This window comes from Silurus aristotelis, assembly GCF_946808225.1.
Source record: "Silurus aristotelis genome assembly, chromosome: 20".
Classification (NCBI taxonomy): domain Eukaryota; kingdom Metazoa; phylum Chordata; class Actinopteri; order Siluriformes; family Siluridae; genus Silurus; species Silurus aristotelis.
Genome location: NC_139593.1, coordinates 7,701,854 through 7,716,890, shown reverse-complemented (window position 1 = coordinate 7,716,890; position 15,037 = coordinate 7,701,854). Strand labels below are relative to the sequence as shown.

The 15,037-nt window shown below is 40.0% G+C and overlaps 1 protein-coding gene across 1 annotated transcript in view; it reads left to right on the top strand.

Moving 5' to 3' along the window:
* The window catches only part of pudp (pseudouridine 5'-phosphatase), a 33,805-nt gene extending 26,167 nt beyond the window's left edge, over nt 1–7,638 (top strand). Inside the window, exon 4 of the mRNA XM_083522870.1 lies at nt 6,831–7,638. Within this exon, the coding sequence (XP_083378996.1) occupies nt 6,831–7,007 (177 nt within the window). The 3' untranslated portion in view covers nt 7,008–7,638. The remainder of the gene's footprint in view (nt 1–6,830) is intronic.
* Nucleotides 7,639–15,037: the final 7,399 nt, after the last annotated feature.

The window sequence follows — 15,037 nt, the reverse complement described above, 5'->3', positions numbered from 1 at the left end:
CCATCCAAATCTAGAGTTCTGATCCACTTAACTAGCGGACGACCGATAGTGGATTTTACCGAAACGGATACCAAGGTTGGATCATACTTGCCAATAACCGATTAATCAACCAAAGTTGAAAACAGTCATCAAGTTTGTTTTTATAGCACTTTTCACAATGGACATTGTCTCAAAGCAGCTTTAAAAAATTTACCATTTAAGGTAAACGATGTGTATTTATCCCTGATGAGCAGCCATTGCGACTGTGGCAAGGAACAAGTCCCTTAGATGTTATGAGGAAGAAACCTTGAAAGGAACCAGACTCAAAAGGGAAGCCATTTTAATTTGGGTGACATCAAGAGTGTGATTATAAAACAATACAGAACCCTGGAGAGTGAGAACTAAGATGGGCATAAATTATTAGCATAATTTATTCTAATGTCCTTTCTGCAGTCTTATACAGACATGTGAGGGTATGAAACCAGGAGCTACTGAGCAACTCATAAAAATAGCTCAATATTTGAGATCATCAGAGATCCAACACCAGAATCTCCATGCCAGAGCCTTTAAACACTCAGAGGGCCAATGTTCAAACTCCACATGAAGTGGAATCCAAATGGAGCTGGTACGTCTCTAGATGGATCGGAATGTTTGCAGGATCGGCATCTGCTTCTTTAAAGGTCCACAATCTTCATAAGATTGGACATGACTAGAGCTGGCGCAATCTCAAGATGCCTCGGGCCTTACTAAAAAGATACGTCTTTAATCTGCACTTAAACTGGGAGAACCTGTCTGAGTCAGGAGGACTATTCCAAAGTTTAGGAGCTAAATGTGAGAACGCTCTATTATTCACTCCATGTAAAATAGTTCTTAACATTATTACAAAAAACAGTACAGAATCATAAAATGTGCTAAATGAAATAAATAAATATATTAATGTACATATTAATATGTTAATAAATTATATATAATATAGCGCTCTCCGTGCAACACGTAGTCTTGCGTGTAAAAGCAAGCAGCATTTGGCAGCAGTGATTTGCCTCTAGAGGCCGCTCTCGTAATGACAGCAGCCAATAGTTCCAGCAATCAACTATTGGTGCTGATTGTTCGGCATAAACGATGACTTAGTCGACCTCTACATGTAACCCTTCGTCCGAATCACCTAGGTGTCCATTTAAGCTGCGGGGTGCTGGTGAACTTAAGGGGGCGCTACAGTTAGGCTATATATGTTCCACTGTTTTTTCTTCATTATCATTTGGCAATTTTTTTTTTATCTTATTTCATCTTCTTTTGTTGGTCTTCCTTTCTGTGGTCTTTCTTGGCTTTTCTTCTTTTGTCTTCTTTTCTTTGGTATTCTTTCCTCTACTTGGTCTTCCTTTGCCTTCCTTTCCTTGGTTTTCTTTAGTCCTCCTACAGTATTTTGCAGTTCCATTGGCCTTTCTCATTGCTTTGTTGTCTTACGCATTCCTTTTCTAGCTTTTCCTTGTTGTTTCCTTTGTGCCCTGCATTTTCTTGGGTTTCTGTTTCATTCTTTTTCTTGTTTTTTTATACGACCATTCTTTCTTCGTGTCTCCTTTGGCCTCGGTGCTCTTGGCCCTGGCTTGATGTGTACAAGTGCGAGTCAGGAACATCATCTGATTGCTTTGCTTTGACATTCTTTCTTAGTTCCTACTTGGTCTCACTTGGTCTTCCTTTCCTTGGTTTTCTCTGGTCCTCTTACAGGAGATTATTTTCATGTAGGTTAGATGTAGATTATTGCCATTATTCGGTGAGCTGCTCAACCTCGAAATATGTGTCTAATAGAAATACTTACATCCTTATCCATAATTCACCATTATACAAGCCTTTGTCTAACTAATTTGCAATACTACTTGATAAATGGTATCTTTGCCCCTCCATGAAATTCTAGCCAAGCTGGCACTAACAAGACTTTGCGGCCTCATTCAACCCAACTGTAAAACTGTATCTTGGTCTGGGCATGGTACCAGGGGAAAATCGACCTCCTTGCCTCTGATTATCAGCCTGCCTTCCCACTCATCCTCAGAGCGAATAGGCAGTTTCCCATTGGCCAGAGTCCACCTGATTCCCTCTGATTTACTTGAGCCGTGCAATAAATAATGGAACTAAAATTGTGATGTGCCAAATATAAGCAAAATTTTTTTTTAATGCAATGTCTATCAGTTCACATCTTGAAGCCTAAACAAAGGGATTTATTCTTTTTCACCTGTCTCTCGGTGCTGTCGTTCCTTTAGCACAGATAATAATCCATTCCACACCGTCCTCTCAGGGCTGTCCCCAGGCGTAGTGATGGTTTCAAAAATGCAGCCTGTGCAATCTGTTGTCATCTTGAGAATAGGTTTTACAACCTTCTTTACAGATATTCGTTCAAACACACACAAATATCGGAGTTCACAGGGTTTATGTAGACAGAATTTAACCTATTAAAAATTTGTGCGTCCTAATGTGACGAGGAATGTGTGTAGGCGAGGGTTTAGCTGCTAATGCTGCTAAAAGCATTGCCTTTTTTTTTTAGATTTTGGTTCCTAGGTGGTCTTCACAAGAGTAAGAGTCTTGCATAAGTGTTTTTAGCAAGTCTGGCTTTTTTGTGGTTGACTTTGTCATTTACAGCGTTTTTAAACATATTTATAGCAAATATCTCTCAGTTTAAGAAATAATTAGCAGATATTAGGAGATATAGAGAATGTCCTCATTGGTCTTATCAGAGTCGCAATGCCTTCCTAAAGCGTGCATGTTTAAATCCGTTCCCCAAGGGTACATGATGCCGTACTCCATCTGAGAGTTTGTGCCATGTTTTCTAGGCTTGCCTTCCTCCACTGGCACTGACAGAAATAGGTAATTTTAATGAGATTTTTCCTTCTGCCAGACAGAACTCGTGATATTTTCTCCCCACTATTGTCCTCTCCTGTACGAGTGCGTCGTCCTCATTCGGACCGTTTTAGGCACCAAAGCCGCTTTGCTCATGCCGTGTGGACCGAAGTCGTAAGTCACAGGGACATACATTGGTCATCTGGCATGTGACATTTTCCCAGAGTGCCAGAGCACAGATGGACTCTGATGTGTCAGGTCGTGTCTGTTTCATCATACACGGCTGCAAGCAGTTAATGGTAAGCGTTAAGGGCTGTGGGTGGATGGAGTCTGTTTAGCAAGGATGGGAGTGTTAAACATCGGCCTTTAAACCAGGGGTCCCCAAATTATGGGCCATTTGGAACACTCTCTGAACAATGGCAGACATTTTTTGAAACAGTCATTTTGAATATATGTTTTACTCATATCATATCTGTATTTGATAATAACGGTTGGTTTTCAAACAAAAATTTCCCTTAGTTATTAATAGAATTTGAGCCACTGATAGTTGATTGCTGGAACTCTCAGCTATCACAAAAAAAATCCATATAATATAAAATCCAATAGTTTTTCCGGCTCTTGTTCTGCTGTCATTACGAGAGTGGCCTCTAGAGGCGAATCACTGACGCCACAAGACGTTAGATTTTACACGTGAGATTACACTGCATGCTGCACGGAGCACTCTATATTATATTTATTATTTGCAATGTATTCATTATATTATTTTATTTATTAATGAATATATTTAAATTGATTTTCTTTTAGCACATTTTTAGTACTGTTTTTTTTTTTGTCATCATCGTAAGAAATAGAAAATTTTTTTCTACATGAATTGCCTTTTAAATGGCTGTTAGCTCTGAAACCGATCTCAGCAGCCCTGCATTTTCACAGAGTACGCACGCATACGTTTTTCCAGCGGCATTTTCCATCCCACAATAGATAGCATAAAATGGCCACTTTTACTCCACGTCTACCCACACTCTCTACTCAGCAACTTGCTGAATAATTCTGCATTCTTTTATTTATATGTGTGTGAGACGAGACCGGTTGGAAGCTGTCCATTTAAACTCGGGGAATGATGGTGATGGTACACTGAAGGAGTCGGAAAAATAGCTCCCATAAATACATATTTTTAGAGAATCTGGTCGTTTCACTCAGGTAAGGGTTATGGTACAAGGATATAATTCTAGATGGGACACCAGTTTATTCAAACACCTGTTGACGTCGGAGAACATGCAGACCAGGCCCTGAGTTCAAGACAGAGTGAGAGACTCTGGAGTTTTGACGTAGCAATTCTACCCAGTAAACCAGTAGACTGGTTTTGAAAAACTAAACCTTTTATCAAAAACCAGTGTCCGTCACTGGGGTGGTCTGGATTTGTTTAAGTTTTGAAGAAGTGCCTCGATTTTCTCTAGAGTTCTGACTTAGCGTCTTTTTTTCCCGAGGCAGCTCTCACCGTCATAATTAGTGGTGTTTGGGTGAACGTCCCTGTCTCTTCTCTCCTCATCTGCCAGCGTGATTGACACGCATTCTGCAGCCGATTCATACAGAAGCCATGACTAATTACCATCTCTTTCCTGTCGTCCTTTCCCATCCCTAAGACGGAGAGAGCGATGCTTCTCCACTTCAAACGTCAAACTCTGCCAAAGCACGACATTCTTTTGTGTTTCGCTTCTCTCCCTCCTCCTGCTCTCACAATGTGAGAATTAGTGATTATAGGTCATGTGTAGGGCTCCTTTGTGTAATTATGAGTTTTAATTGAGGCCCTCGACACAATAGAATTAGCTTAGCTTCCTTTTCTGAAGTGCGTCGCATTTCCTCCGGCCTTTGTACGGGACGCTTCTTCTCCGGTGTCTTTGATCGTACAAAGGCAATTAGGTCCATTCATATTAAAGTCCAGTGGGTTCGTTTATTTTACCTTTTTCTTTTTTTTTCTATTTTTCCTGAGTGCACTTCCGAGTCCGCTCTACAAACCAACTTGTGAGTTACAAAGGCAGCATAATACCTTATTAAAGACTTCTTAGAAAGAGAAAGCGAGTTTCATGTTTTAGTTTTGAGTTAACTCACACCTTCAGTGTGTGTGAAGTTTCGCAGCAGGGCTTCTTGTCACGAAGCTGAGCTGCAACTGAGTTGTTAAAGATGCACCTTATAACCAGTATTGAACTGCCACCAAGGGGCAGCTGGATCTGGGTCACTGAGGTAACGCTCAGCATGATGTCTTGTACTCGGGTTTTCATATAAAAACCACAAGGCCAGCACAAGAACAAAAAGGTCAGAAAGTAGGCGTGTGTTTAGTTTCGCCTCTAAGTGTATTCACACACACACACACACACACACACACACACAAAGCCTTTTTAATGCTTTCTAAACAAGCAAAATTTTGTCCCTTACGGTCCCTCCAGCAGGTGGTGAGCCCACGGGAAGTATTTATTTAATAATAATAAAAAAAGTTTAGAGAAAGCCCACTGTTCAGTTTGTTTTTTACTTATATTAAGAAAAAACAACAACAAAAAAAAAAAAAACATTTTTGACAATAAAAAATTATTCACTGTAATTTACCGTATTTTCCGGACTATAAGCCGTTTTTCCCACGCTTTGAACCCCGCGGCTTAAACAAAGAAGCGGCTAATTTATGGATTTTTCCTGGGTTTTTCCCGGTTTCACAAACTCCAAGCCAAAAAACTGAGCCTCATAACATTATACCAACGAAATTGAAGAACAGGTTCAGGTGAACCAATGAAACTCTTTATATCAAATCAGATGCGCTCCCACTGAATCGGGCCGCACCACATCATAAATATGGATGATGTTCCTCTGACGTTTGACCAATTTCTTTTGACGATGCCAAAAGAAAAACTTGTTGTGAAAGGAAGGAGGAAGACAGTGAACAATGACTTTCTTGGTGGGCTACTCTTTAGATACAAGCCGTGTAACAGACAATGTAGACGGCTTATAGACAGGTGCGGCTTATTTATTTCTAAAATAAAAATCTTTGTAAAATTCAGCTTATATTTGGGTGCACTTAATAGTCTGGAAATTAGGGTACACAATATAATGTACATTAGCGGTTCCCAACCTTTTTTTCACCACAGACCAGTTTAATGTCAGACAATATTTTCTGGCCTTTAAGGTGTGGCAGATAAATTCAACAAAATAAAAGGATACGACCGACATAAAAAACTGGGTATTTTCTGAATATAATAATAAACATGAATCCACTGTGTTGTTTTTTGTTCATTTTGCTAGCTTGGGGTTTAAATTTAGTGGTAATGTATTATGTGTTAACGGCCGGAGCAGCTCCTTTAAGAAGGTAGTGGATGGAGGTAAGACATGTGACCGAGGCATCATGACATGCATCAAGAGTGAGTCATAGACAGATGTGGGGGAGAGAATCCGGTCATTTTCAAAAATAAAACATCGTTCAAAATCAGATAATAAATAAAACAGAAATAATGTAAGATGTGTATTCTTTCTGTGCGGCCCGGTACCTATTGACCCACAGACCGGTTGGGGGTTTAAGTTTAAGTTTTTTCCGAACTTTTTGGTAAACTGGATCGTATGTTTGGCTTAATAGTAATTATGAAAAACATAAAATTGCTTCAAAAAAATTTTTTTTTATCAACAGGGTTTATTATTATTAAGATTTGTGACACTGCGCTAACTCTAGTTTCTTTTTGATACCCCTGGCATTGTTGTATATGCTTCAAGTTTAATAATAATTTAACAAATGCGCTGAAAGTGCGAGGCGGAGACTCAACAAACTTGCGGTCTGGCAAAAAATGGGATCAACGCGTGCAGAAGTAATTCATGAACGTTCATTGATAACCGTAACCTAAAACTGAAATCTGATATGATGTGATGGAAAAGCAGAACTCTTTTGTACTAAATAACATTATTTGGTCTGAAATGAATATAACTGGACTCTAAACTGTGTTTAAGGTGTTTTTGTGTGAATGCTAAAAAGTTTTTTTTTTTTTTTTCTGCAGTGTCTGGTTTTCGAAGACGCCCCCAATGGAGTGAAAGCAGGCTTGGTGGCTGGCATGCAGGTGGTCATGATTCCCGATCAGAACCTGGACTGTGCTTTAAAACAGGGGGCTACGCTGGTGCTCGACAGCATGGAGGACTTCCGACCCGAGCTCTTCGGCCTTCCTGCTTTCGATTAAACGCCGATTTGTGCACCTGTATCCTGTAAATCAACCAATGAAAAGCTATAATGAGCAGAGAAATCAAGCTCAGTTCCTATGAGCCACATAAACACTGTCATTGTGATTTCTGTAGCGTAATTAATCCTTCATTTACACTCGTATAACAGATTGTATAAAGTTTACTTGGAGATGATTCAAGGGATGAACTGAAACGCAAAAGCACTAATCAATGTAAAGAGAAAGTGAAACGATGCTCCATTTCCGTCCGTTATGCTTCTCCATGCTCGTTACGCTTCGCAGGAAACGTGATTGAACGCAAGCATAATCTGATTGGTGCAGCTCACTGAGCCAATCCCGAGCCTCGAACTCTCGGTGCACCCATTATGCACTCTGAACGCCGATGGCTCGAACGCCACCCAAACCGATTTTGATTACGCCGCTCAATTAGGCGCAATCAAGCCATTAGGCCACATCGACTTTTTTTTTTTTTCCTCTCGCGTGCACTTTCATCCTCCCCCGCCGCTTTTCACTAAATTAGTCACAGTAATGGTTTACTTTTATATTTAACACACCAATGATACGTTGTCTGAAGGCTGGGTAAATCCCCAATTTGTCCTCCTGTACACAATAAAGCATTTCATTTATACAACGTCTTTTTATTTATTTATTTATTTTTTTATTAAACAAAAGTATTGGGACGCCTGACTTTCCCAGGCCTATGTGGTTCTTTCCCAAACTTGTTATCTCAAATCTGACATCACACAATTGTACATGGTGTCTTTGGATGCAGTAGCATTACGTTTTCCTTCACTTGTGCTAGGAGACCCAAACCTGTTCCAGCATGACAATGCTCCTGTGCACAAAGCAAACTCCATGGAAATATGCTTTGCATGGGTTGGAAGATCTCATGCTATAGAGCTCCAACCCGAATGAACACCTTTGGGATGAACGTTGACTGCACCAAAAGCCTCCTCATCTCATCTACAGCAGTACCTGAATTTACTAACACCCTTGTGTCTGAATGAGGACAAATCTCTACAAAATCTAGTGGAACATCTTCCAAGAAGAGTGGAGGAAGTTATAAGAGCAAATTGGGACTAAATGTGAAATGCAATGCTCAAAAAGTGCATACTGTACCTATGACCCGGTGTCCGCAAACTTTTGGCAATAAAGTGTGTTACAGCTAAGCAGGAGCAAACCTTTTCTAATTCTCATGAGTGTGATTCTCACCTGCTTTTCCACCTGTTCAACACGCAGCCACCGAAACCCGGCGGGTTTTATTAAAATGCCAAAGAAATTTTTAAGTTCCATGCAGTGTAATCCAATAAAAAAGGATCTGAGAGACGAGGCTTCTTTCTGCTTATACCTGGGTTAGGCTGCTGCATGTCGCGCCCCCCCCATCAGTGCAGTCCGAGACACACTCTGCTCTCTCTGTGAAGCCCTCAGGGATGAAACGCATTTCCATCCTTTTTTTTTTTTTTTTTACGCTGCTTAGCTTATGGAACTTTCATCTTATCAACCTTAAAGATGAAGCGTGGGGGGGATCTGGAAAGCTCGTTGTTCAGCGTGACGCTTACCCATGGGTCTGTAACATGCTGTTGAGCACAAGATACCCAAAGGCAGGGGTTTGAAGAGTGAGAGCTGCCTGAGTGTGTGTGAGTGTGTTGGGGGTAAGAGCATAAAACTCGCTATTGTTACGAAGCCAACCTGAAATGAACAGAAAAGCTCGGCTCGAAACAATGAAACGCATTCACAGCGAACTTGTTACTTTGATGCACGGGCACATAATACGCCAGCAGAACAACATGGCCACTTCGAACAAAGAGCCATTTGTATGTTACTGTTTGTGCGCTCTGAAGAAGGAGCGAAGACTTAGCAGGTGGTGTGGAAAAATTAAGCCGATGCGTGGGAGGGCACCTAAACAACTGCCTTCTCAACTCGCAAACGTGCGATTTGAACCCCGAGTTGTTTTGATCATCTGTTAACAGAAAGAACAGAAACTGATACTTACGCCATGATAAAAAATAGCCGACAACAGACAAAACTCCCACCCTGATGCGAACAAATCAAATAAAGGTAATGTCAGTAACTTTGGACATGGCATGACGGTTGCAGAGGCTGAGGAACTCCCAAATGCTGATACTACTAACATTACATCTGGATTTCCCCCTGTTTTCAGAGTCATAGTGGCAGGGTTTTGATGGATAGATGAATGGATGGATGGATGGATGGATGGACAGAGCTAAAAAGGAAGGATAGAGGGAAGGTTTCCAGGGTCTTAGTCTCAAAGTTCATGATGAAGGAATGGATGCATGGATGGGCAAAAAAAATTTTTAAGATGGATATAAAAATAAAAAAATAGAAAAAGGAATTTTTTAAATAAATAATTTCCAGGGGCTTAGTGGCAGGGTTCATGATGGAGGACTGGATCTATGCATAGATTCAAGAAAGAAAGGATAGATGGAAGCAATGTTTCCAGAGGCATAGTAGCAGGATTCATAACGGATGGATGGATGGATGGATGGATGGGTCTTAGTGGCAGAGTTCATAATTGATGGATGGATAGGTGGATGGAACAAAGAAAGAATAGCTTAGTCGGTGGATGGATTGATAGATGCAGAATGGGTGGAAGGACGTTTTCCAGTGACAGGGTTCATAAATGGTGGCTAGATGGGTGGAGTAAAGAAAGAAAGGATAGCTCAATGGATGGATGGACAGACAAATTAAAAAAGGAAGTATAGATGGATAGGTGCATGGATGGACAAAGCAAAGAAGGATGGATAAAAGGAAGGTTTCCAGGGGCTTAGTGGCAGGGTTCAGAATGGATAAATGGGTGGATAGAAGAAAGGAAGGATAGCTCAGTGGATGGATAGATGGAAGAATTAATGGATGGATGGAGGGATGAAGGCAAGGAAAGGATAGCTTAGTGGATGGATGGATGAAAGAATGCATGGATGGATAGGTGGATGGATGGATGGAGGCAAGGAAGGAAGGTTTCTAGTGGCTTAGTAGCAGGGTTTATAATTGATGGATAGATGGGTGTATGGAAGGATAGACAAAGGGGTGGATGGAGGATAAATGGATGCTCACGGCAATAAACATTAAACTTAAAAACATCTCTATTTGGATAGAAACTTAGTGACCAACTTACTGACCAGCACTGGTACAGAGAAACATTCAGCATAAACACATGCAGTGCAGCAACATTTCCAAATGACATGGGCAAATAATCTCCAGGTAAAATACAGTCAAATAAGATGGAGTGGAGTTTAGAGGAAACGGTGAATAGTATCATGCGCCTGAAGATGAAAAATGGTGACTCGAGAGGCGACGTGTTAAAACGAGGAAATGAAAGTCTATTCGACAGAGAGCTCAAAGAAGCATTAGTGAGAAACTGATCATGACAGGGTGCAAGAGCAAAAAAAAAAAAAACTGTGCTACAGGATACACTGAAGAGGTTCAGAACACAGCAAAAGAAGAGACGAGAGACGGATTACTCCCCATTTCAGTCTTTAAGCCAAGCCTAAATAGACAGGAGGAACCGGAACACCACAATTCATCTTCAGTGTCAGCTTTTCTTTTCTTGCTGAGTTGAATCTCACCTTGAAGTAAAAAAAAACCCAAGCATACAATAGACAAAGCCTACTGGTGGGTATGACCTGATTTTGTTATGTACTGTACATGAGTGGTCCCCAACCCGCGGGCTGCGGACCGGCACCAGTCCGTGGGTCAATTGGTACGGGGCCTCACAGAAAGAATACATAACTTACATTATTTCTGTTTTATTTATTATCTGATTCTGAACGATGTTCAACGGATTCTCTCCACCACATCTGTCCATGGCTCACTCTTGATGCATGTCAAAATGTAAGGCTATGGAAACATGATGTTTGGAAGAAGCAACTTGCATGCGTGGAACGAAGAAAGAACTGGGATTTCAACTTATGACCTTTTGATTTAAAATCCAAAAAGTTCAAGATCAACTTTATTTCACAATGGACATTGTCTTAAAGCAGCTTTCCAGAATGTTAGTATTATAGAACAAAACAAACATTTTGAGTGTGCATCTATTTATTCCTGATGATCAGCCTGGAGCAACTGTGGCATTCAAAAACTCCCTTGATTCTATTCCTTTGACATGTAGATCCCTTAAAAAAAAAGGTTTTTTTTTAGTTCTGCAACTACACCGATCAGATATAACATTATGAATACCTGCCTAATATTGTGTTGGTCCTCTTTATGCTGCCAAAACAGTTATGAACCCCTCAAGCATTAAGAGCATGAACTTCTTTAGCAGTTTGAGCTTCAGGAGTTTGTCTGTTGGATCGGACCACACGGACAAGCCTTCACTCCCCATGTGCATAAGTGAGTCTCGGCCCCCATGACCCTGTCGCTGGTTTACCACTGTCCTTCCTTGGAGCACTTTTGATAGATACTGACCACTGCAGACCAGGAACATCACACAAGAGCTGCAGTTTTGGGGATGCTCTGACCCAGTCGTCTAGACATCACTCAAATCCCTACACTTGCCCATTTTTCCTGCTTCTAACACGTGAACTTTTTGTACAAAAATGTTAATTTTCTGCCTTATAAATCCCACTCATCAATACCCTGATATCAGAGATAATCAGTGTTATTCACATCACTAGTTATAATGTTATAATGTCATAATATTAGGCCTGTTTGGTGTATCTATAATATATTTGTTGGTTTTCTGACTGGAAGAATCCTGAACAACAATGACTGCAGAGCTTTACTCATAAAGGTAACTCTATGTCATCTTGCGCTTCCAGACTGGAGCTGAGCACCAAAAAAACCAAACCAGGCTAGTTTGAAAAAGAAGTGTATTTATTTGCCCGAAAGAAAGATAAGATGCTCCCTAATTGTTGTAGACGAGGGAAATCAGACCCTGAAGTAGCCCAGCGCTTTGCTCGTGCTCTCAAATTAAATCAATCAGGTTAAAGGCAGAAATAAGAGATTTTTAAGTACAAAAGACATCGAAGATACGCAGGAAAAGGAAAAAAAGAGTGCAGCAATATTAGGTGTTTACATGACCATGTAGGCGTACAGAGCAGTTCGGTGTCGAGCTTCTTTAACAAAATAGAAGTGTGATGAGGAGGCCTCTGTTCTGCCCAGTTGTACATGCAAAATCATATCAAGCATCCGGTGGTCTTAATGACTGCTTCTATCATTTTAATTACTGCAGGATGGAATGCAGATTCATTTTTTTTTTTGCATCGGGTTAGCATGAGGGTCCGCCAGCTCCTGAAACTTTGCAAAGACTGAAGAATTTTTTTCAATTATTATTATCCAAAAAAAGGGTCCCTGGTGGTCTAATGGTTAGGATGCGGCGCTCCCACCGCTGCGGCCCGGGTTCGATCCCCGGTCAGGGAACCGACCCCAGCCACTCTTAGTGCCGGTCCCAAGCCCGGATAAATGGGGAGGGTTGTGTTAGGAAGGGCATCCAGCTTAAAAACATTTGCCAAATCAAACATGCGGAGGATCCGCTGTGGCGACCCCTAATGGGAGAAGCCAAAACAAAGTTTATTATTATCCTAAAAACATTATGTATTATCGGCGATTCCTCACCCCCCTCTCGCAGGAAGCCTCATGAAGCTTTGCTTTATAGAGGTTTAACTGTAAGTCGCACACCACAGGGAGGGCAGCCGGGAGTGTGAAATACAGTGTGAAATACTACATCATAACGTAGCCTCCTCAGAAATAATACCAGGGGGGAGGATTTTTCCGAGTAGACTGGGAGGTTCAAAGACCCAGCGCAATTAGTGTGCTTTATGTAGGGGGCGTTAAAAAAACCCAAAAAAAACAGGCCGGTTGGTAAGCGTTTTGAAAACAAGGTCCTGTCGGATTGGGCTTTAAAGCATCAGAGAGAGAAGTTTCCATTAAGCTTCCAATGAGTTTAACTTGGTATTTAATTGACTCCTTTTTTTAGTGTTTAGTGTTTTTTTAGAGTTTTAGTGGCACGTTAAAAAAAAAATCAACTATAGATTGAAGTCGTACAAGAATAAATTACGAGAATAAACTCAATATCGTGTAAGAGAAAAGTCGAAATTACGAGACCGAAGTTTCAATATTTAAAGAAAATTACGGGAATAAATTCGAAATCTTGTCAGAGCAAAGTCGAAGTTACGAGACCGAAGTTTAAATATTTAAAGAAAATTACCAGAATAAATTCAAATTTACGAGAAATATTTTGAATAAAAAGTTTAAATCCTGGGAATGAAGCCGAAATATTATTAAAATAAATTCCAAATTACAAAAATAAGGTTGGAATATTAAAGAAAATAATCTCGAAGTATTCGGAAAGTCCGAATTACAAGAATAAAGTTCAAACCATGAGAATTAACTCGAAATATTTTGAGAATACAGTCAAAATATTTAAGAGAATAAAGTCGAAATGTGTTCGGTGTTTTGAGAAAAATCACAGAATTACAAGAAACATTTAGCTGTTTTGCATTAAATGGATGTGGAGGATTTGGATAAATCCTACTTTAGGTTCGGATTTAGCTCGAATTCAAGGATATCGATGGTTACATCTGTGCGCTATTCGAAAAGATGTTTTTTTAAGAGACTATGATGATGATAATCAAAGAAATCGATCCTGAAGGAATTGGAACATTGGCGCATGACTTTTTTTCTCAAAATATTACGACTTCTTTTCTCATATTGCTACGACTTTAATCTCGTAATCTTATTTTATTTTTATTACATGGCATTAAAACGGGGTCATATAATGCACAAAAGCTTCTAAAAGTCTCTCTCGATTTAGTGGAAGCCAATAAAATACAAATGCTTTTGGCGAGTTACCGTTAGAACGCGTTGGCATTCTGCGGAGGTGCCAAAATCAACGGTTCAGTCATCGCATTTATGATTTTTGACCTCTTCCTAGAACGATAATGGAAATTCCTAAAGGATACGCTTGTGCTGCTTTTACTGATAAAGCAGCAGTCAGATGAAACGCAGATATAATTTTGCCCAGAATGAATGAAAAAAGGAATTGCTGGATGTAAAAGATGTATTTGCTTTCGATTTGTAGTTACTTTTCATAATAAATTTGGACCTATGATCTTCCCACAGCTGCATTCATATCATTTTTCACTTTTAAAATTTCACTGTTTCGATGTTCCTTTGGTCCTGTCTCTTATGGTATTGGTTGGCTACCCTACTGTGTTCACCTGTTTTGTGTCTTTTTTTCATTCATTTTGGCATATTTCTGCTTTGGTGTGTCAATTGTCTCCAAGCCATTTTTTTATGTTTCCTGTAGCACTTTCTGGTTTGTCTATTTTTTGTTTTATTTAATGTTTTTTATGTTATTGTATTTTTTTATGGATTCTCAACTCCTCATTGATTTACTGGTGTTTCAAGCCCTAATATGTACTTTATATGTGTCATTCAAATATCATCAATCACAGAAATTTTCTTTTCTTTTCTTTTCTTTTCTTTTCCATTTATGGCATTTCAGCAGATGCTCTTATCCAGATATCCAGAGTGACTTACAATGATCTGGTGCTGGGATTTGAACTCCAGTCAGAAATCCAACACTTTAACTACTGAGCTACCACTTGTTTTCCACTTGTCTTATTTTTCTCACAAGTGCTATGGTATTTGTAGTCAAATTCACAAGATTGACACCTCAAATTCAAACATCACCTTGAAAATCAGCAGAATTCGGGCTTCCAATTTACATTGAAATAGTTTCAATTAAGTCCACAGGAATCACAGATTTCTTTGCATTCAGTGTTCGTCCCTTTTGTAGTTTTTTCCCCCCGAGTTCAATGCATTAATATATTCCTTAAATAGACTTCACTGATTTATTGGCAATATTTGCACTTTCATTAGGTGTCTGACTTTTTTTCAGGTTGCGTCGTGTTAAATAAAGGGATGTTTACGCATACAAATGGAAGAACTGTGAGACAAGCAGATAGTCAGGTCAGAAGAAATGTGTTGGCAACCTCAACCGGAAAAAAAAGTCTCGACGCCGGGGTTATTCTATCGTCTGGGGTGCACACTAAGCCTTCCTAATCTGACAG